Source organism: Drosophila ficusphila, unplaced genomic scaffold, assembly GCF_018152265.1.
Source record: "Drosophila ficusphila isolate 14025-0441.05 unplaced genomic scaffold, ASM1815226v1 contig_791, whole genome shotgun sequence".
Lineage (NCBI taxonomy): Eukaryota > Metazoa > Arthropoda > Insecta > Diptera > Drosophilidae > Drosophila > Drosophila ficusphila.
This window is the reverse complement of record NW_025064737.1, coordinates 23,641,128-23,663,953: the sequence shown is the minus strand read 5'-3', so window position 1 is coordinate 23,663,953 and position 22,826 is coordinate 23,641,128. Positions and strand designations below refer to the sequence as shown.

The 22,826-nt window shown below is 44.4% G+C and overlaps 1 protein-coding gene across 1 annotated transcript in view; it reads right to left on the bottom strand.

The window, feature by feature from the left end:
* Positions 1-2,093: 2,093 nt before the first annotated feature.
* LOC108088446 (oligouridylate-binding protein 1) overlaps positions 2,094-22,826 on the bottom strand; it is a 38,885-nt gene continuing 18,152 nt past the window's right edge. The window contains 7 exon segments of the mRNA XM_043209251.1: positions 2,094-7,541; positions 8,350-8,503; positions 9,355-9,747; positions 9,860-10,049; positions 14,308-14,404; positions 14,714-14,789; positions 17,086-17,173. Of these exon segments, the coding sequence (XP_043065186.1) occupies positions 7,512-7,541; positions 8,350-8,503; positions 9,355-9,747; positions 9,860-10,049; positions 14,308-14,404; positions 14,714-14,789; positions 17,086-17,173 (1,028 nt within the window). The 3' untranslated portion in view covers positions 2,094-7,511.

Below are 22,826 nucleotides of genomic sequence, written 5' to 3'. Positions count from 1 at the left end.
GTTAGCGGTCATAAGCGTCCGGTAATATGCCAAAAATGCCATCAGACGGGGGTCCTCGACCATAAATTACCAGGTGCTTTGTATGTTAATGATTTCGGTGTATTGGAAACTTTTTCCGTGCTTGCGAATGACCCAATTAAAGCTACGCATACTTTTCGGGGCAGGATGTGTTACTTCTCAGGAGGAGCCACCAAAAACACAAATGCATATTTGCTGTCAAGTGGCATTGTCGCCTGTCAGCCGCATTGTTGCTCCCGCTCGTCCTGTTGAGTGTCTAATCTGCCGGCACGAGGATATGCAAGGATATCTGTAGAAGGATATGGAGACGGAGACAGAGCCACTCAACTGGCAGTGAGCTCTGCATGCGGTCACAGCGGAATCGTGCTGAGCGTAAAAATCTTCAGTGCCCTGCTATTTGCGCATTTCCGGTTTCCGTCGCACAGCTGCACGTCCTGTTCCCCCGTCCCCTTGCCCGCTAGTTCTGTGCCCCTCCTCCTTCCCGTGACATCCGGCTGCAGCTGCTGCTGATACATTCTTTATATTCTGCAAATATCCTGTTATGCAGAAAATGCTTCTTGCTGCCGTGTCGTCTTAGTGGAGGCGACAGGCTTTCAGCCATGGGAATTATTAACTAAACATGCCGTCGAGGGAGGAACTCTAAGCCTTGCTATTTCGAAGGCGAGGTTATGGCCTTATAGGATTTTACGAGCACTATCCGAGTATATGATAAATATATTTAGCTTTAGCATAAGGCACTTTATTGTGTCCCATTTTTGAAATCGTTATCTTGTGATCCATCGTTGGTTAGCCACAATATTATTTCCCAGCTTCGGTCGGTAAATAAGCAATGCCTCGTCAAAATACAGCTGCGATTTTTCGTACAAGTCTAAATATATCTATGGGAAAACTTTGCTGGCGGAATGTACTTAACCGTGGGTACACAGCATTTCCAAGTCAAACAATCTTTTTTTGCTACGCCCCCATCTTTTGCCCGACCAAAGTTGAAATAAGCAATGTCTTGGATTTCACATTTTATGCGCCTTTATTTTTTTAGGCAAGAAAACCAGGGGCCAACATGTGCACGCCTGCGAAAGGAATCAGACGAGGGTTGCGGATGACACAGTGAAATCAAAGTCAAATGTAAGTAAATAAAACATATTGTTTCTCTTATAGGAAGACATTTTGCAAAATTACGCCGATTTGCAATGCAAATCAAACATAGCGCCATTACTTTGCTCGCACACAAAGGCCGGGGAAAGTGAAAGTAACGCATGTGTTGTTTAAAAATGCAGCCATCCTGGGATCCTTTGGTGTGCCTGCCTGCCTGCGAGTGTGTGTGTGTGTGTTCCAGTCTTCGAAATCTTTGTGATAATAGACACACTCACACGCACGCAATAAATATAAATGGGTCCCCGCATCCGTGTGCGAGTCTGCTGGTTTTAACCTGCGGCAAAAATGTGAAACAAGAGCCAGCAGTCGCGACGGCAAAAACAACAAAAAAAAACGAACTGGCGAAAAAATATGTTTTAAACATTTTTCTCCGCTTTGCATTTTCCTCCGTGCTTTCCGCCGCTGCTGGTTTTCCTCGTTCCTTTTGGTGCTGTTGTTGTTGCTGCTGCCGTTTCCCCTTCAGCAGTTTGTCGTTTTCTGTTTTTGTAAATTTTTGATTTGTTATTGTTGCACGTGTTGTCCTTTGCCTTTGTTATGCCAATCCATCCTTGGCGGCCCAAGCAGGTGGCACGGATCTCTGGGCGAACGAGTGTGCCCCATCCGGGGCATAAATGTTTTTAACGAACTCACCTGTGGGGCATACGCATAAGTAGCAGAACGTCTTCTTCATGTCACCTGTGTAAATGGAAAGCGGAGCGCTCCGCGAAAATAAAGATGAAAAACAACGCAGATACCGATGGCCAAAAGCCGCGGGCGGAATGAGGAACCAGCCAGGGAAACTGCCATTTGCAGAGATCATAAAGCAAATGAAAGCAAATCACCTTAACTGAATCTTATGGATATTTTTAAAGACTCGGTTAACTGGGTAAAGATACATACTTCCTGAAAAAGCGCCGCAGAAATTAGAACACAAGCTAGATGGTTTATTTTTACAAAATTTTTTTGTTCGTTTTTATTTGTTTTCTTTCAATATATTTATGTATACATAATATAATTTTTGTTGTTTATTCGGTATATTTACTTATTCATCATTTCTATGTTGCAGTTGTTCTTTGTTTTTTCTTCACGCCATTCTCATCTCTTGTTTGTTATTACACTCTTGTTTCTGTGTTATTTTTGTGTTTTTTTTTTTTTCTTGCGTCACCTAAGTATAATTTCTCTATGCGTATCGCCTCTTGTGGCAACCCAGCGTCTAGCTCTAAAACCTTCCCCACCTGTCGGGGTCACCTCTTCGTCGAAACCTCCTCGATTAAATGGTGACCTCTTCGCTCGCTGACATTGTTGTATAATATTTGCTTGCATTTCGCTGCTGGGTTTTCGGGTTTCTTTGGCGCGTTGGTATACAAATACGCAACCAAATTATCCTGGTTTTTATTTGTTTGTTTTTCAACTATAAATATTTTCCTTTTGAATTTCTTGTTATGCTTAATTTGATTAACTCTTTTAATATTCGTTACGTTGTTTCACTTGTGTGTTTTCTTATGCAAATGCCGTTTTGTATGTGTGTATGTGTGTGTGACTTGTGATGCCGTATTTAAGTTGTATATATATTTCTGTTTTGTGTATATTTAATACTTAGCTTATGCATTAGGTTTCCAATTTTCGGCTTTGTTCTTGCTGTTGTTTTTTTGGTTTTTGTTGTTGGTTTTTTGTTTGGTTGTTTGCTTATGTTCTCGGCCCTTATATTCCGCTACAATGTTTTCGATTTTTTCATCCTGTTTGCCTTTCGCCTTTGTGTTTTCTAGTCCTTGTCCTAAAACACACTCAAACATGCTTAAATTTCTACAAAATATTTGCAATACTGCAGTCGATATCTATACTTTGTTTACTTTAGTTATTTGCTATTTACTTATCATATTTTACGTCTGTATATATATATGTGTGTATATATATATATATATATATTGTTCGTATAATATCGATATCTATGTCTGTATCTGTATTTGTGTGTGTTCTGTCCTCGTGTCGAATGCCTTCCAAAACTTTTTCGGTTTAGCTTTTGTTTTCCTTTTGATGTTTGTTTTGTTAGCAGCTTTTGGTTGTTTGCTCATCGTTTGATTTTTTCTACATTTGCATTTGATTTGTTTACAATCTTAGTGTAATTTTAATTGCATAACATGCCCTTCAATCCGTTTGGTTTATTGCACAAAAATATCCCGGGTTGCCTGCGCGGATTGTAGTGAATTTGATTTGGTTCCAACGGTCCTCGTGGCTAGTACGTTCAATAATATAATATTTCTGCTCTGTGTCTGCCTGTAAATTAGATCCTGTCTCATCCTCGGCTGGTGTGTGATTAAAGTTACGGAAACACACTCAGAACTCGGATAAATAGTATGCACTGCCTGCCGTTCGCTTGAAGGGTCTGCCTGCATGTAAATATATATAATTGTTTGTAGCTTAGATAATACTTTTATTTGATTGATTTTCTGTTTCGGTTTCGGATTCGGTTTCGCCTCGCTGCAACTGGATCTCGTTAAAATTTGTTCTCCCCTCGTCTAGTTTAATTTACGCTATGTGCCCCACATGCAGCGCCTGTTTTTCGCGTTGCGTGTGGTAAATTTTGCTAACTGCTCCTGTTTCAGCACTCCAGTTAATTACACTTCGAATTGACTAATTGGTAATTGTAGTTTATGGTTAATAACTGCAATCGTTTCAGTGTGTAGTTGGATTTGACTCCAAACCGAATTAGTAACTCAAAGCGCAGGACTCGGAATTGAATTATGCTTGACTAATGGCGGCAATGGGCTATGATCGGAACAGAACCTGAGTCGATGAATAATAATAATCATCATCGGGCAATATAGTGCAGCTACACAGTACTTTTGTAGTGGTTTGTTTTGGGCCATCCCTCTAGCGGGATTAGTCCTTCTTGCGGTATACGAGATGTGACGTGGGCTTCCATGTGTATAAATACTTTGTATATGTTCATATATATATATATATATAGACGTATATAAATGACTTAGCACATTTTATAGTTACACAACATAAATACATACAGTTACAGCTGTTATCCATATACTCGTATTTTGAATTCTTTTATATTTGTATATTATTTAGTTCGTCGTCTTCGTCAGCTTTGTTTTATGCTTTTACCTTCCACAGTTATGGTTTCTTATTTAGTTTCCAACTCTTCTCTATTTCTACGTGCCAACTACCCATTTTAACTCTTTACTGATATGTAGCGCAAACATTAACAAACAAACCGATAATATTTTTTTTGGTTTTCTGTCTTAACTATAAACTTTTCACTTATAAATGTTTTCCTTTTTGTTTTCCTAGCCAAATTTTTGTTTTCTGCAAAACTGTTTTACGATTATTTTATCTCTTTTTTACTTTTTATTTTTCGTTTGGTCAACAATGTTTCAAATTTTTGTTCTCGCTTTTCACTCAACAAAATTTCTAGAAAATAAAGTAACAACAAAAAACAAAAATGCATTTGTCAGCTTCACTCCCTCGCTTGCATTAATCCGGCCCAATCCCGCCCTCTTTAAAATCACATCTACATCTAAGTCGCATGCCATGCGCCACGTAGTTCCTCTAAGTTCTAGTGCTAAAAACATTTAAATATACAGTACGACTGCCCCAAAGGACCATGTGTCCTGCCGATCCTGCGATCATCGGTTAAAATCCCCTAACCCCTCCTCTCGGACTGAGTGAGCGCATCCTGTGAACATATATATACGTGTTCAGTGTGGGTATTATCAATAGACATTTACTGGTGCTGGGCCACACCCGAGTAACTAAATGCTCTGCCCCGTTTGCTGCGAAAAATTCCACTAAAAAATGACATAACAAATTCCACGCTGCCAGTCGCTGGGGATTGGGGCGTGTCAAATGCAAATCAAGCCTCGTCCTTCGTCCTTTGCAGCCTAATTGTCCGATACGTACGAATACGAATATATGCGAATGCGAATGTGACTGCGACTGCGACTGCCACTGCGATTGCGATTGCGATTACGTTACGTATGCGTATTGCTATTTCTATTACTTGGGATTCTTGCTTGTTGTTGTCGTCGTTTAATTGGTTTTCGTTTCGAACATCTATTTGTGATTTATCATCCAACGCATACAACACAATATACAATAAATATCATTTGCCATACGCCGCTGGCATTTAGTTTTTCTCCTCCGTATGTGAACACCGTGTGTGTCTGTGTGACTGTGTTAGTTTGTGAGTGTATGTGTGAGGGCGCTGGGTTGGTGTGAGTGTAGCTATACGGCCGTATATGTTATATAAGCATGTCGTTTAATGCATACGCTGTATACTCTATGCACTTATCGACGACCTCTAACTCTAAGTCTAGGCTTTACCACTTTACATTTACCATATATACTCTACATTTAGTTTTGTTTTCATATGACTACTTATGTTTCACATTCATGTACTACCTTCTGAAATTCCCGATCCTACAGCTTCGTGTGAGAGTGTCGTGTTGTCTATAAGTTGATTAATGCTCGCCTCGACTTTCGAGTCCTGTGTGTGTCGGCTGCTCTTCCCACTGCCTGCGAATCTTTCTCTGGTTGTTGGGCTGCAAGTGTGTTTATTGGCTTACATGATTAGGCGATAATATCTACTTTATTACGGCTATGCTCGATTAGCTAATATCAATTAATATCATTCGATGGCATACTTTGATTGTTTCAATATATTTTACTTGCGTAGGGGAGTCTGCCCGCTCTATATTACTCATACTCATACCGTGGGTATATATATTTTTAGCTACTTGGATATTCTGTTTGGTTATCGGTTCGGTTTCGGTTTGGTTTCGCTATCGGTTTCGTTTTCGTTTTCGTTATTGGTTTTTGTTAGGTTTTGTTTTCGGTTTCGGTTTGATTTGGTTTGGGTTTCCTTATCGCTTTCGTTTGGCCTAAACAACAGAGAACTAACACAACAAATTTGCAGCTAGCCACTCCTCCTCTGGCAACTGAAATAAAACCATAAACGTAACGTGTACAAACATGGGTTAATTCTGGCGTGTTAAGAGTAAGTTGTTGGAGGGAGTTTGAAACATTTTTGCGGCTGCTTTGTACATGGCTCTCGTGAAGCGCTTGTTGAAAGTATGGAGATAACTGAAGGAGAAATGAAGCAAGATTCAACATTCTGAGGTTTTCAGGCTGGCTGGACTTTCCTGGACTTTCGTACGACTACTATATATTCAGATACTTCAGATACGAACTGCGAGTGCTGGTGAGACCGTGTGAGTGTGCGTGTGTAGGAACCTGGCTTTCGATGCTGATCGATCACAAATCGGTGTGAGTGCGTGAACTTTCAGTTGCATTCTATAGGAAATGATAGCAGGACAAGACGACTGAGTTGGCCAACCAACTGCACTTGGCCCGATTGCTGGCAGTTGTTTCTAAGCAGTATCATCTATCGTAGTTATAGGCACTAGTGCTAAGTGTTTTGGGCGAGTGAAAGCGGATTTGTCTCATCCCTTGAAACTCGTAACTCCCTTAAGGAGTTTAAATGTAAATAGGCATAATCCCTGCTTTCACTCGCCCCGTGAAAGTAGTGTTCGAGTGTGTGTATGTGTGTGTGTGCTAAGCTAAAACCAAACTGCGCACAAAAGTAGGCAATACAAAGTGATGCGGGTCCTGCTGTGAGGAGGATGATGTGGGGTTAAGGACTGTTTGCACACACACACAAATATTTACTTGCATACATGTGTGCACGTCTGTGTGCGCGTAATTAATTTTAACGCATTTTTAATTATGTTTATTTTAATTTAATGCCGCGACTGTGTTTGATTTAGGCTGCTACAACCCACTCGATATATGTTATCCTTCGGCCAAATTGTACCCCCTTTATTTACGCTCGCCACTTCGGTCGGCAAATTCTTCTTTTGGCTTCTTCAATTAATTGCTGTTGTTATTTTTTTGTTTTTTTACGCGCAGTGCTCCAACACATTTACATAAAGCATTAAAATATGTGGTACGAAGTGTGTGTGTGTGAGAGAGACTGTGTGTGTGAGTGGTTGTGTGGTGTAAGCAACTAGGGTTAAAAATATGTTGGCTTTCTTGCTTTTGCATATACATAATAATTGTTTGCTTCCCCGATGCTTATTCAAAGGGCGTTGACAGATATTTATGCTCTAGTTATATATATGTTTAGATATATACTTTGCGGGTGTGGGATTTGGATTTTGCATTCGCGCTTGCGTTTGTTTCTGGGGTGCAGCTCTCTAATATCGCCAAACTTCAAGTTGCCATCAATTGTTTGCAATTTGTGTGTTCTGCGCTTCGCATTTATTTACAGCTCAGTTTGGTTTTGTTTCTGTTCAGAAAATTGCGGCTGTACTTAAAAATTTTGGTTTGGATTTTCGGTTTGGCTTTTGCGTTTACTGTGCCTGCAAGAGTAGAGGATAAACCTTAAAAAATAATATGGGTGTTAGTAAGAATTGGAAGAAAGTAGTAGACGGAATAAAAGTAGTTGTAATGCAAAAACGTTGCTCGTTTCTCTTAAAAACAACACACAAACTCAATATGCAATAATAAATTCTATGGGCTTTGTTTATCCAACCAGAGAGGTTTGAGTTATGCGAGCGCACGAGATAAGCAAATAAAACGAACAAACTAATTGGCAAATATATTACACTTAAAAGATAACAAATGCCGAATTTATGGCAAGATTACTAAGCAATACATGCAAAAAGTATTACGAATTCCACTAGGGGCGGAAATAAAAACGCTCTAAGCTAATATTTACCATCCAAATGTTTATTTTAATATTCAATATGTTTTGTGTTCAATTGTTTCATTCCCTCTCCTCTCGGAATAATGCTATTTAATCAAAAACATGCATGCACACTGACAGATTACAATTGTCTCTGTCCACATTCGGTATTCAAATGCAAAAGAATAACATTAGCAGGCAGAGGCATTCGAATGGCGATGGAATATTTTGATAGTAGACAGAAATATGTACGCATATCGGTGCACACACAGCTGCCGAGCAAACAACCCATCGCACACCCTAACGAACCGGCGCATCGACTCGAAATCAATCGAATCGAGCGCACTATAATGGGATCCAAAACACATTCAAAACTTTCAACAAACGTAGGAGAGATGCACGAAAAATGTTTCAATGTGTCGGGTTATGTATCTATGCTTCTGTGTATCTGTACGAGTATCTCTATCTGTATCTCTATCTGCTTTCGAGGCGGGGGCACCTACCTGTGGGCTCACTTGGAACTGCTGAATCGGATAGGCCACCACGCCGGCGGCCTGCGGAATGGCGGTGCCGGCCACGCCCGTTGCCAGCTGCTGGGCGGGGGAGATCTGCGCCTGGGTGACGCCTTGCCAGGTGGCGGGAATCTGCACGCCCATCCTGCAACGACAGGCGAAAGTTTACAAACATGAGTACACGGGGAGAATTTGTATAGTATTAAACTATTTCATTAAACCATTAAGTACTTAATTTCAAAATAATGTTCTAGTTTTCTATAAAATAATAATGTTATTACTGTTAAAAAAAACAGGGTTCTTTTTTTTGGAATATTTGATATATTCCCACAAGAACTACTGAAATAATTTACAGTTCGTCGCACAGTGCAACGAATCCAGCAGCTGATCCGGCGGTGAAAAGTCCCCGGAGCGTGGTGTGCGCCACAATTATCACGGGCAGTCGCCGGATGGCAAAGGGATTCGGGACCTGGACAGATGATGCGAGTGCGGGAGGGGAAACGAAATTTACGCGACTGCGATGCAAATAGCACGTTATGTTGACAGCCCGACGGACGCGGAAATGTATTTCATACGGACCGCAGACCGAGGACGGTGCAAATGAAAAACTTTCGCAATTAGCAAATGAATTCACCCATCCGTCATGCTGTCGTTGTTGGTGTCGCCTCCGTTGTTGTGTGTCCCGATCCCCGGTGGCGGTTCAATCATTGCACAAAGTAGACAGACGGGCAGGGGAATCGTTGGATTGCTTTCTTTGCACATAGAGAAATATGCGATACTCATTCCACAAAATAATTGACTTTAAAATAAGATACATTCTAACTAAAGTTGAATAATCGGTATTCCTTCAAATTCCTTTCATTTCTTTCACTCCTTTATAAAGTTTCCTGAGGCTTTTCTATCCCGGAAAATCAGCTAATAAAATTTATGTGCACAAATCCGATGACAATGGCTAGCCATTGACCACTGACCCTTGACCCCAGCATCCCCACTCACCCCATGTATCCCTGCTGGTAGCCGCCGTACTGGCCAAAGTGGTAGCCCTGGATGCCCTGCAGGAACTGGTTCTGCACGGCCGCTGCACTGGCCGCCGCCGGGGTCACCGCTGCCGCCGTGGCCGAGGAGGCCGGGTAGGTGGGCGTGGGCGAGTACCAGCAGCCCGTGGCGGCCAGCTGCTGTCCGTAGGCGGCGGCGGCGGCAGCCGCACCCACTCCGTACGGGAAACCAGCGGCGGCGGCAGCAGCACTGTTCAGCGCCTGCGTGGCGATGGTCTGTGCGTTGTTGGGGTCGCCGCTCTCCTTGCCCCACGAACACTTCACGGGCTGCGCGTTGATCTCCGTGTTGTGGACGCCGACGATGGCGTGGGTGGCGGCCTCCTTAGTGGAGAACCTGGAGAGAAATATGATTAAATTGTTAAAATATAAAATGAAATATATATCTTAAATATTAATCTACTTAAATAAGTTTAAAATGTTATAGAACTTTTAATTGCTAAGCTTACCGCACGAAGGCGTATCCCTTGTCCTTGAAGACGCGGATCTCCTGTATCGCGCCGAAGGGGGCGAAGGTCTTCTGGAGGACCTCCTCGCTGAGGGCGGTGAGGGCGCTGTTGACGCCGCCCACGTAAACGGTGCAATTGGAGGGACTGCTCTGATTGTAGACCTCGTCGAAGGTCAATGGCTTGATGTTCTCTGCGGAAAAACAAGGAGGGGAAGCAAGTGTTAGCCGGGCTGGGGGTGATGGATTTCGATTTAATGCTGCCGCTCCGAAGGACAATTTATGCGAGGCAGTTTTTCTGTTCGCCTCCGGCTTTCATCCGCCAGCTGCATGATTAATATGCAAATTAATTAACGGATTTACCCGCAACAACGGCAGCAACAACGCAACAAGAGCAGCCTCGGCAACATTTTGGTAATTAAAATAACCGCATGCACTTAGTCAATATGCTTGTGTGTGTGCGGTTCCAGTGTGTGACTGTTCAAGTGTGTGTGTGTCGTGGAGGAAGAGGAAGAGGGGTAGGGAAAGGGGAAAGGGGGAGGGCAACACCATTTACCGTTGCTTTCTTGTTGTTGCCGTTGCATATTTAAAATTGTTGCGGTTGTTATTGCATTTTTTATTATACGTATTTTGTGGATATACATTTTTCGTGTGCCGTTTTATTGTCGCCATGCTTTTTGCACTCACTGTACGCCACAGTATACAGTACAGTATATATAGTAATGGTCTGAACCGACCCCACATTGTCGTTGTCGTTGTCGTTGCCCTGATTGTTGTTCCGTATACGACATGTATGCACGTATTTGTATGCAAAAGCAACACTAATTACTTCCTTTGAGGTTAAAACTAAATTTGCACTTTTAAAAATAATGTCGGCTTTGCGTGTTTATGTCTTTGTTTAGTTTTTTGGTAGCATTGCCACGCACTGTGTGACCATAATGACAATTGCCCAGATCGATGGGCCAAGTCGAGCTGCGAAAAGAGAAGAGCTGCTTTGTGAGCTGCTCTGTGAGCTGCTCCAAGAGCTGCTCCAAGTGGACCTTGTAGGTTCAGGTCCACTTAGCCCAGCCTGTTAATGGCAGCCAGCTCCCGACCATTCCCCATTTTCCCGTTTTCCGCCCATCAAAATGCCATTGCAGGATGTCTGGATTTGTGTGTGCGGCTGCTTTTTGTTCCGCCTTCGACTGCGCAGCGAACATGCCAAAGAAACACAAAAATATGGCTCAATGACATGCAACAGGACTGCAGCACACACACACGCCACAACAATCAAAGCTCCGTGGCGAGGGTGCAGCCGAAAAACATGGAAAACTAACAAGCTCGCAAATACTTTTGAAAGCTTTTGCCACAAATGTATGCGCTTCGGCCACGCACACACACGCAAGAGCACGACACTCGCAAAAATGGCCAGTAGAAAATCGGGTTCCCTTTCATTTATTTTCTTTAGGTTTCCTCAAATCTTGTTATATTTTTCTGAGTGCAGGAAAACACGGACTGACCGAAAGAAATAGGGGCTGCATACTTTTCAGCGCCATGTTTCACTAATTTGCACTTTGCTTTGTGTTTGTGTGCACCTCCATTTTCCCCGTATTATTTCCACTTTTTGTTTTCTCTAATTTCTTTTTTACGCTTTTAAATAGGTGTAATTAAATTTTGAAAATGCAACCAACGAGCCTTACATACTCGTAAACGCCCTACGTGCCCAGCCTTGGGGTTCGGTTAACCCGGCCAAGTTTCATGTCCGCGGCAAATTAAAGCACTCTCAGAGCAGAGCAGCGTGGCCATAATTATCGCACATTTTTGTCTACGACAAACCATGTGCATTCCCATTTCCCATTTTCCATTTCCCATTTCATTCCCGTTTCGCGGGGGCGGACACGAGTAATTGGAGTCTGGTCAGCCCGAGGGCCATTATGGAGCCAAACGGCGAGTGCCACCGGCGCGGCGGCAGGTGCTCCCATTCTTGGCGGCGATTTGAAATTTTAATGAGCAATTATAGGCATGTAAAACTAAATCATGAAATAATCACCAAATCATTAACATAAATAATTCACATTTTTACACGCAGCAAAAACAACACGGGCCTCGAGGACGTGGCCAACACTTGAGCAAATTCAAAAGTAATTAATATGCATGGAAATGCTCGCTCAGCAGGGGCGCTTTTTTAGGGGGCGTTCTTGAGGGTCGTCTCGCATGGGCGTGGCATCGTGCTAATTAGAGCGCTCGTTACCCACCAAAAAATCCAAATTTAATTTTTCTAAAAATCTTTCTAAGCCAAAGCTGTGTGCAGAACTATAACATAAAGTAAAAGACGTTTCCTCACTGTATTTTCTTGAAGTATATCCCTCAGGTTTCCACGTTTATTCCCCCTTTCCCCAAGCCGAACGCATCGAGGCATTTAAACTTTTACTTAATTGTGCGCAACTCTGCATAAAATGTTGATTTATTGCGTCAACTGGCAACTTCCACGTAACGAGTTCACGTAACTCCAACTTTGCAAATATTTTCCTGTGAGTTGGCCAATAAAGCACCCACACAGCCGGGTCAAAAGTCAAATAGTTTCGGCAAAGAAATTTGTCATACAACATCGCTGTCGTCTTTGTGCGGCGTTGTCGTCGGCATATTGTTTCTGGTTAATTAAGTTATTACCATAATGAGCTTGCAGGTATTTCGGGCCTTATTTATGGCCATGCACTGGAATAGAGTTGGGTTTGGCGACTGCTTGACAAAGGTAAAACTTTGTAAGAACTTTCCCTTTCGAGGGGCCATAAAAAGGAGCCGCGGCAAATGCGTTTGTTATAAAGCAGCAGAAAATGGCTGAAGGGGAAAAATACTCTTAGCCGGGCACGAAATTGCAAAGCGTCGCCAAAATTGTCACAACTGTAAAATGCGCAATTGCGCCGGGTCGTAAATCTTTGGCAACAATGGGGCAGACACATGAGTGGCCCACTAAACGCGGACGGACGTGAAATGTGCAGCCTGCTTAAAACATAAAAACGCCGGGCCAACTCGATGGGATTGCCAAAAGAATCGAGCAAAGTGGCTGCGTAAAACATGAAGTAATGCGAATGCCAAATGCGAAATGAGTTGAGTGCTACAAATCGTAAAGTTCGCCAGCAGTCGCTAGGCGGGCCGTAAAAGCCATGCCCATTTTCCAGCCAGCCCCTGCATATGTGGGGCGGCTCATAAAACCCTTTAGCGATTGGATGGTGCCCTTCCGCTGCCCCAGCTGCCCCATCTGCCACCTCGGCACAAAAGCGCCGACTCAGCCCTCGGGGCGATCAAAAAATCAAAATTATTTCGCTGTCAAATTGCTAATAATAACTTGTACTACAGGATGCCCCAACTACCGCCCAGTAATTCTGCTCCAACCTACCGAGCTCACTGAACGGAGGAGCAGACAAAACCGTGACACAGTCAAATAAACAATGAGACCAATAAAAATACGCTTAAGCTTTCATAGGCGTTTTTTATGACAACAATATAAATGCAAAGGGAAAATATTATATTCAGGAAAACCCCTACACTCCCCCCACTTTCCCCGAACCCTTCAACAGTTTTCGGGCCTCTGCACGATAAATTCCACCTTGACTCAAACTAGTTTCCCCAAATATTCGTTGTGTAACCCTGTTTGTCTTCTCTGTGTGCATTTGTATGTGTGTGTGTGTGTAAGGACCCTTTATGATAATAGTTTCGTGTTGGCAAAATTTATTTATCTGATTCGAACCGACTCTGGGCGATTGTGTGTATGTGTGTGTGTGTGTCTAACAAATAAAAATTATGTTAAAACATGCAAATATGCGTTAAGTTTTGATTTATGAGAGACAAATGGGGGAGAACCCCGCGCATGTTTGTCCGCTGTTAATAATGATTACGCCCGGCTAAGTATATAGTTACGGGAGGTTGACAACGATCCATGGCCATAAATTGGGGGGCGTGTCGCCGGGCCTAAATGAAAATTGATTTGCCGTTCCTAATTGAATGCTTCTAGACGGGCTCCCCTTTTTTCTACGTATAATTCTGGGTCTAATTGAAAAAGTTTAAACCAAATTGGGTACAGCCCATTACGGAAATTAAGCGCGTGCGGCGAAGAAAGGACAAAATATTAAGAAAACATAATCTGCCAGAAAATTTGTGGGACGTTTATAAATAGCGGGCGGTTTTCCTGAACCCGCCGCTCCTCATCCCGCTTTTCCACAGGCTCACATTTGGCCCTGGCATTGTGCCTGTGTCGCTCCACCTTTGGCATTCATTGCCATAATTTCCTGTAATAAGAACGACGCGTCGGCTGCCATCATGTCTGGGTCTGAATTCGAGTTCGAGTCCGGGTCTCCAGTCCGCAGGCCGTAGTCCGTAGTCTGTAGTCTGCAGGCCGTAGTCTGCAGTCCGGGTGTACGCACACCGGAAACTCCGCTGGCCTGCCGACTGGGGTGACACTCATGATTTCCTTACCTTTACTCGCCGGCGGTTTCCGTGTGGCCCAATTCGTGCGAATTGAACGGGAGCCAAGCCACTGGCCATTCATGGCCGTAATGGCGCTCTCGGCTTCCTGCGGGGCGATAATGAAGACAGAAACGCAGTCAGAAGCAGAATCGGAGTAAAGAGCACACGGTGCAAAAATATCAGTCAAAAAAGGTAATCTCTACTTTATAAACGTCTGTTTAAAGAAAAGATTCCTATCAAAACCAGTGCTTTAATAAGCGTATATGGTAAATAAAAGAGCTATATTGGATTAAAATATAAAGTAGTAAGTCTTCTGATATTTTTTCACCGTGCATTGTCAAACTCAAAATAAAGAGCCTGCGCACGACTGCATAAATATGCACTTAAATATGCTAATGCCGCCGGCGGTTCTTACCGATTTCTTGATGAAGGACACAAAGCCATAGCCCTTCGACTTCAAGGTTTGTGGATCGCGCACCACGCGACAGTCGCTGCAAGAAAAAAAGAGAGGAGAACACGAGATGTAAACATTAAAGTCGCAAACTGAGTTCCTCGTTCTTAATATATATCCACCACCGAACGGAAGTCCTGACAAACTTTAAAATTTATGCAAATTCCTAATAAAGACATCTCTGGAGGTCTCCGCCTGCGTCTCTGGCTTGGCCGACGTGTTCAAATATTTCCGTTCGAGTACAAAATACAAATATATTCAGTCTGTGTTTGCCGGCCTGGGCGTGGCCCTTGTAATTCGGAAATTAGAAATCTGACCTCATGCTGGAAAGTTTTTATTTATCTTGCAGTTTGCGAGGGGGATTTGCTGCCAAGCTGCCAAGCAAGAAGCCAAGCCACGCATCTCCGCTACGGCTTTAAGATAACGATAAAGTTTTGATGAATTTCCCTCATCCGACCCGTGATTTGGCCAGAACGGCCAAATCGAACGGCGCTCATTACAGTTTCGGGAAAAGGACCTGCTCGTTTTGGTCACTTACACTAGTGACCCGGCACTTGTGCCAATTGGCCAACTTCCGACTCGGGGGCCCAAATTGATTTCCCCCAGCGGCTGTACGACTTCTCATTTGGACAATTGGGGCCTCGACACCGCACTAAAGCGAGCTGCCAGGAAACTTTGGCAATTACCCCCGGTCCGGCAGTTTACTTTTCATTTATGAAGCATAAACCACAGCGGCGGCGAAGTTGGCGACGCTGGCCGGCAACTTTTTTTATGATTATTATAAGTAAAACGCCGAGAGAGACCCGCTGGGGTTTGGGCCGGCTTTGGCTTTGGCTTTTTTTTGGCTTCAGCTTGGGCCCTTGCTTCTGGGGTTTGTTGCCAGGACTTATTAAATATTCACACGCGCCGCGCATTTAACAAAACGAAACAAAGCGCGCCGGGGCCCAAACATAATGCCAAAACCAGGCAACACCAAGCCGGCCAATAATGCCCGGAAAACCAGAAAAACAAAGCCCGAAAAAAGGGCAAACAACGCCAGGCACGCATAAAAGTTTTGACAGCCGGGGCGGGGACATCTTGATCCCCGGAGCCGCACGACCGAATCCCGCCGACTTTGTGCGTTAAGCGTTTTGACATGTCGGCCAGCAGATCGACTCGGCCCGAAAGAAAAAGCAAAGAAATAAACTTCCTAAGCCGGTCCCATACCATCACCATCGCAGATAATCAGCTGGCAACGGGGCTGAGTTTTCGGGGAGTATCGGCGATAATGATGTCAGCGATAGCTATCACAAAGGTGGCAATCGGTGTTCAATAGCTCCGAAATCCGTAGCCATCGATACGGTTGTCAACAGGCGAGGCTGGCAAAGGAATAACTTTTATTTTGCCTGACGACGGATTTATTTATGAAGCATGAAAATATCTATTTCGTATAAAAATTTCAAGAATTGTTTATCAAGGGATTCTTCCTTATAATTTTTTTAAAAGTCTTTTAAAGCATACTTAAACTTCCTGGTTTGAGGAGTACTTCTGAGAGTCGTACACTCCCACAATGCTTTAAAATTCCACCCATCAAACATAATTGCCTTCCATATTTGATCCAAGACATGACCAACTCATTAGCGAATCAGAAAGCCCTTAACCCAATCAGGCCAGAGTCATTAGAATGATTTTGAAATTATTAAAATTTAAATTGGCCACGGGCAGGCAGATGAGCAGAGCAGATTGCCCGATAGACTGGCTGACTGAATCCGCAGTTTCGCGATTCAAACAAGCGGCAAATCCGAAAATCAAATACTTTGGCGTAATTTTTGATAAGCCGCCGCAGGGCCTCCTTTTCCACGGGGAGAAGGGGGAGGAGCCCCTCCTCTGGGGAGACGGACTAACATTTTGACTCAAAACTTTGCGATTAAACAGAAGTTAATTAAGCCAAGTTTTTGATGCTGTCGTTGCCACGGAAGAGGCGGTGGGCGCTGGGCGGTGGGTGGTAAGTGCTTGTGGGCGGGCTAGTGACTTTGCCTTTTCATGCCGAAAAATAGCAACTTAAATATTTGAATGGCCCGGCTCTTTGGCCCGCGCTTTCGAGGCGACACTTACAGACAGCGAAAAGAGTTCGGCCAAAGTGGCATTTGCATAAATTCATTTTTTGCGCTCGGTTATGAATATTTTATGGAGTGGCGGGCCTCCTCCACACGCGCCTGCCAATAATCAAGGAGTGTGCGACAGGAAAATTGTCGCAAAAAAGGGGAAAGGCGGAATAAAAGCTGCAGAACGGGGAAACGCGAGAAAGGCAATTCCGAGTTAACTGGCAAATGGAAAATTTGCATTTTAATACTTACGAGATTTCGCCGAATGGTGTGAATGCTTCGCGCAATTGCTGAGTTTCAATTTCTGAGCTCAAGTCGCCGACAAAGATGTGGAATTGTTCTGCAAAAAAGAAAGAGAAAGTGCCAAGTTGAGTATCGGGTTTTTCGCAGATTTTCACAGATTTTGGGGGACTTTGGAAAAGGGTTGCTGCTGCCGCTGGCGCATCGTGAATCGCACAAAATATGCGCCAGATAAAAACGCAAATCAAAAGAGAATCCCAAGTCATGCGCTTTTATTTCGCAATTTATTGCCAGCGCTGACGCAGTCCTTTAATGCATATTCACAGAAAAAATAAAGGATGGAAAAAGTACGAGGAACGAGAAGTTTCTCATATATAATTTTATGCTGCATAAGCAGAGATAAGTTAATTGAAATCACAAAGGAGCCGCGCAGATTGATGGGTTCAAAGTGAGTGGGCGGCTGGGCGGAAGCGATGACAAAACTTGCCGGCTTCCGACCGACTCTGATTAGTTTTTCAGAAACGTCGCGGAAAACTTTGCCAACTGTGTGTCTTTTGTGCTCTCGCCCATCCTCCTATCCTCCCATCCGCCCATCCGCCCATCCGCCCTCTCGCCCCCTGAAGAACGTCCCCATTAATACTAATTAACCCATTCATCTAAGTAAACTTTCCACGCTCGAATCTTCTGGCCCCATCATCAGGCCAAACATCGTGTACACATGCACAAACTCAAAGCCGTTCGCTGTCATGCAGGCTGCACAAACACAAGTGCAGTGGGTGGCGGGAGGTCCTTCCAGCAGCCCAACCACCCTTGCATCCAACCTCCGCAAGACACTATAAAAACTTGAGGGTCTGAAATACTTGCTTACTATCATAAATCTTCTCGGAGATTCAGATATTATTTTATTGTAATTATACAAACGTTATAAGTCTTTTCTACATATTTAATATCTTCATCAAAGAAAATGGTTTTAAAATACTTTATTTACTTTAAGATAAGCTTTAATCACACTTTTTTAATTTCTTGTTACTATCCACCCAAATATTTGCTGAGTGTACACCTACACAATAAGAAACTCGCATGCAAAGCAAACACACCCACACTCGCACGAATCGCAATCATTTATTATTATTTTTGTGTGCTTTGTCTCTTTGGCACAGAAAAGTCGCGAGTGCGGAGAAAAGGATTCGAGGAGGAGGCGCGAGGGGCTTCTCGAATGGGAAATCCTAGAGGGGGTGGCTCGGGACGCTAGGTGGTTTAGGCGGTGCTCGTCGGTGTCCTTCGTGCGCTCTTGTGTCAGCTCAGTTTGGTCGAGCCCAGCTCAGCTTGGCGCTCAGCTCGAAGACTTGGCAAAGGCAGAACAGCCAAAAGCAAAGGCAGAACCGGCACGGCGACGCACGTGGGGTGGTAATGGGTTAAGGGCCAATGCAGCGGGCTTTTTTCGGGGGTCAGCCCCCCACCGTTCCCCGCACAAACACACACACAGAGAATTCTTACCCTAAATAATTAGCACTATTCAGCTGGGGCCCACTGACGACGACGACGACAACATTCGAGGCTGACAACGCCGATGGGCGCGGCCCAGACCCTCCCACCGGCAGCCATCAAGCAGTAACCACCCACCGCCCCCCGCCCAATGGCCTTGTCTGCTGCACGTGCAGAAATTAACATTTCCGGTAATTTTGCGAAAATGAAAAGCAAAGCGAAAAATTAACGGCAGCGTCGTCGGCGCGGCCGCAGCGAAGGCGAAATGCGAAATGCGGAAAGCTTTTGTGTTAAATAAATATTAAAAGGAATTTCCCAGAGCCAGCGGAACTGACGGACGAGTCGCAAGGCGAGAGGGGAGCTGGCGGAGCGGGGAATCTGGGCGGGCTGAGTAAGGAGAATCGCTGCGACTGCGGCCTGTTGGCCTTTTAAAAACACAAACCAAACGAGTAAATCTCTGCGTGTTCACGTGTACAAGTATACGAAGGAGAGCACTGAGAGAAAAATATGAAGCTTGAAATCAGAAACAGTTTGAACAACCAAACAATTATTCAATGATTTACCACTTACACCACTTAGAAAAGAATCTTTCTTCACACAAATTCAAAGTATGTGTTGTGCTGTATTAACATAATTGAAAAGAAAGTAAGGGTACATTTTAATCAGCCTTTTTTTTCAGTGCTTGTGCTCGTTTGTACGTGGCCACTTTTTATTTAATTGGAAATTGCGTATACGCCACCGTTAATGAGCCCATTGTAATCGCTGTGGCGGAGCGGAGCTCGGCTTAGTACGTTGAGGCGGCTTGACTCGGCTCGAGTAGTTGGGGTTATTGTAAATCAATCGTTGAGGCTCGCTCCGGCGGTTGCCGGGTTATTGCTTTCGCCCCTCTGCATACTTGGCTCAAAGGCAAATGGCAAATGGCAAAAGGAAAATGCGAATGTGCAAAGGGGAAAGCAGGCACGCAACTTGCTCGCAACCTGTGAGATACATTCTGGCATATAAGTGTGCGAGGCAGACAAACGAGGCAGCCACTAATTGCAGTCAAAGGCCGCTTTAAATTTGCACCGAGCCGAGGAGGACTCGATTGGCAGTTCCACGGCGGGAGCCACGCCCCCTTATGGCAGCCGCCTTCGGTGTCAGGATGTCAGGAACTGGCAGCTTTTCATTTCTTTCACTCGCTTCCGCCGTTCCATTGGCCGTGTCGGCTCGTTTGCTGATTAAAACGGTGCGTATGTAATGAGTTAATTAAGTTTTTGCCATCGTTACAGTCGCCCATCCTCGACGTCGTTGCCACTGCCGCCGCTGCCATTGCGTTCTCGTTGCCGTTGTCGTTGTCTTACACACACATAAATTAATCATAAATCCTCGCTAGCTGCACGGCAGTTACAAGTGTTTTGTATATTTGCCGAGGACGCACCTGTTCCCTTCCGCTTGCCTGACTCCTTTCCCTCGCCTTTGCCTTTGAGTTCCTTTCCTGCCATTCTGTTGCTGTCTGTTTCTGTGCCGGAGCGTTAACAACGTCGTGAGCCAGGAAAGTGAGCCAGGTGATTCGGCGAGTCGCCTTCGGACTAAGTGTGTCAGCAGTGCCGCCCGCCACGCCCCCTTGTACCATTTGATTAAAGACGGAAGCTACTCAGGGCGTAAACAAGTGGCCATGTGTGAGTGAGAGTGGAGCACTCAACGAAAATATCCCTCAATCCATAAATAATAAATACTTTAAAATGAAATCTCAATATGTCATTCCCTATAAACTCATAAATAACCTAAATATTCTTAAGAGTTATCTATGCTTTATTTTGTATTTTATATTAACATTTGGCATTTTCCTCCTCTTTGAAAAGCCCACCTTGGTTTTCCCCAGTGCACAACTATCCACTTTTACGCCTTGTCTTTGCCTGGCTGCTCCTCCTGCTTTGTTGGCTTTAGTTGTTGTAAATTTTATGTTATCCGCTTTCATTGTTTGTACGCCTTTATTTATGTTACCCACTGCCTGCCGCCCTGCTTTACTGATTTGCCGTTGTTATTTATGCGTTTGTGCTAAACCTTATTTCCTGTTTGTCTTACATAAGCTGCAGCGCTTAATTACACGCAACCCCATCGAGGACACGATTCCACACAGGATGTGGCTGGCAGGATGGCAGGATAGCTGGTTGGCTGGTTGATCTGCCCCCTGGGAGCCAAGATGTATGCGTTCCATCGATGGGGAGCCTAATGTTTTATTGACCGGCCTTGGCAATCTCATTTGGCAATTCACTTTGTAGGCGACCACACGGCGTATGCGTAATGGCAATTATGAACTCGCCGAACTAAGTGGGCAGTGCATTAAAGCTAAAAGCGTTTAGCCGGCGGTCGAAAACCACCAGCTGACCGACTACGCCACTGATACCGTCCCGCTGTGACACTGAAAGCCCCAAACAAGCAAAACAATTTGACGCCAACAACCGCAAAACGTGCTGGCCGCCCAGCATCCGCATCCTCATTCGCATTCCCATTCGCATTCGCATCCGCATCCGCATATCCGCATTCGCATATAAAGGACCGGCCCACAACTCATTCCCAAATACGGGACCCGCCCACAACTTAACCCAAAAATTGATGAATATGTAAGCAAATACGGGGGACCAACACGCAGCGGGTTCCCATCCCCACACCCAAACACGCACACTCACACACACACACAACCATACACATATACACGCATAAAAAAGGATCAAAGTCCTGAGGCGCGTTAATTTTCCCAGACGTCAGCAGGAAAGTTGGGCGGTCGAGATCCCTTCCCCCGCTCCCCGTGAATATGAACCAGGGCCACAAATTATATTGAAATGTTAATAATCCAGTTGCTTAGACGTGCTGGGCCATCAGCCCGGGATGTCCGAAAAGGACAACTCAACTGTGAAAGGATATTTACATGGAGATTTGTATGCCGCTGACTTATGACTTTGATCAATGCCGGGCAGCCCGGGACCCAATCAATGGGGTCCCTGCCGCATTTATGGGCCCTCGAGAGTCACTTATGCCCACAATTTGGCACTGCGGTTGTCTGTGGCGCCGCCTAAGCCCGATACACTTGTGTGGGGAGCTTGGCAAATCTTAAAATTAAATTTGCTCGGGGCAAATCAGGGCGCATTATAAAGTATAATGTGCTTTTAATTTCATTCATTTGCATGAAATGCTAGTGGTAGAAAGGAGAGTGGAGAATGGAGAGTGGAGAATGGAGAATGGACCCTGGCCTGCTGCTAAGTGAAGCTAAAAAATCTAATTAGCGTTGGCCGCTGCACGAGTCGACTTAAAGCAAACTTTCCGCTTTAATTCCATCTTGATTACGTCCTCGAAGTGCAGCTGCGTCGCCTGTTTGTGCAACTCGCTGCCACTCGCAACTCGAAAGCCAATCAACTTGACTCGCTAATGAAACGGCAGTCACTTTAAGGAATCCCAACTACCGACTCGGCGACTCGGTGCCTCGTTGTCGCCATTAGACGCCGCCTGCCGATGATAATGCTGATTTTTAACGCTGATTACCGCAAGCTGCCAGGCCGCAATCCTTTGCCACCTTTTCTCTGCCTCTCCCCCGAGTCTTAGATAACCGAGCTCCGGAGTCAGCATCATTTCCGCAAGTGTGCGTGGCATTTAAGTTGGCACTTAAATGAGCCCCACTCTCGTTTGAATTGTATAAGTGCACATGGAAAAACTTGAGATTGAAATTCAACCAGAAAAGGTTGTTGTTGAATTTCACTTCATTAAAACATTGCCATATATATCATCATTCCTCAAGTATATTTCAAGAGTTTTTGTATCGAACAAATTCGAAAGTTTTATGTATTTATATTTAATGTTTTTCTGTGTATGTCTGGTGGCAACAACCTTGGAGAAAAGAGTGCGAGTGGGTTGGGTGGTGCAGCCTCATCAAGTCGTCGCGTCGCGCAGATCAAATGAAATTTTCATTGTGTTGTGACTCGCTTTCCCTGTCTTTGTGTCCGTGAGCTTGGGGTTGGGAAATTTAGCGCGGAATTCGCTACCTTTTCATGTTTTCCTGCCTGGCTTGGAAAACTTTTGGGAGCAGTGCACTACTCCTTGTGTTGTATCTGTGTGTATCTGTGCGGGTGGTTGGCTGTTTGGTTGGTATTGTTGTTTGTGTTGCCACCGGCGTCGTCTTCTGCGTTCGTCTAACGTGTAAAACAATGACTCATTAAGACTCATCTAAATTCTAATGAGATTCAGTAACTATTAAAAACAAAACATGACAGAGGCGAAGGCAAACGCAAATGCGG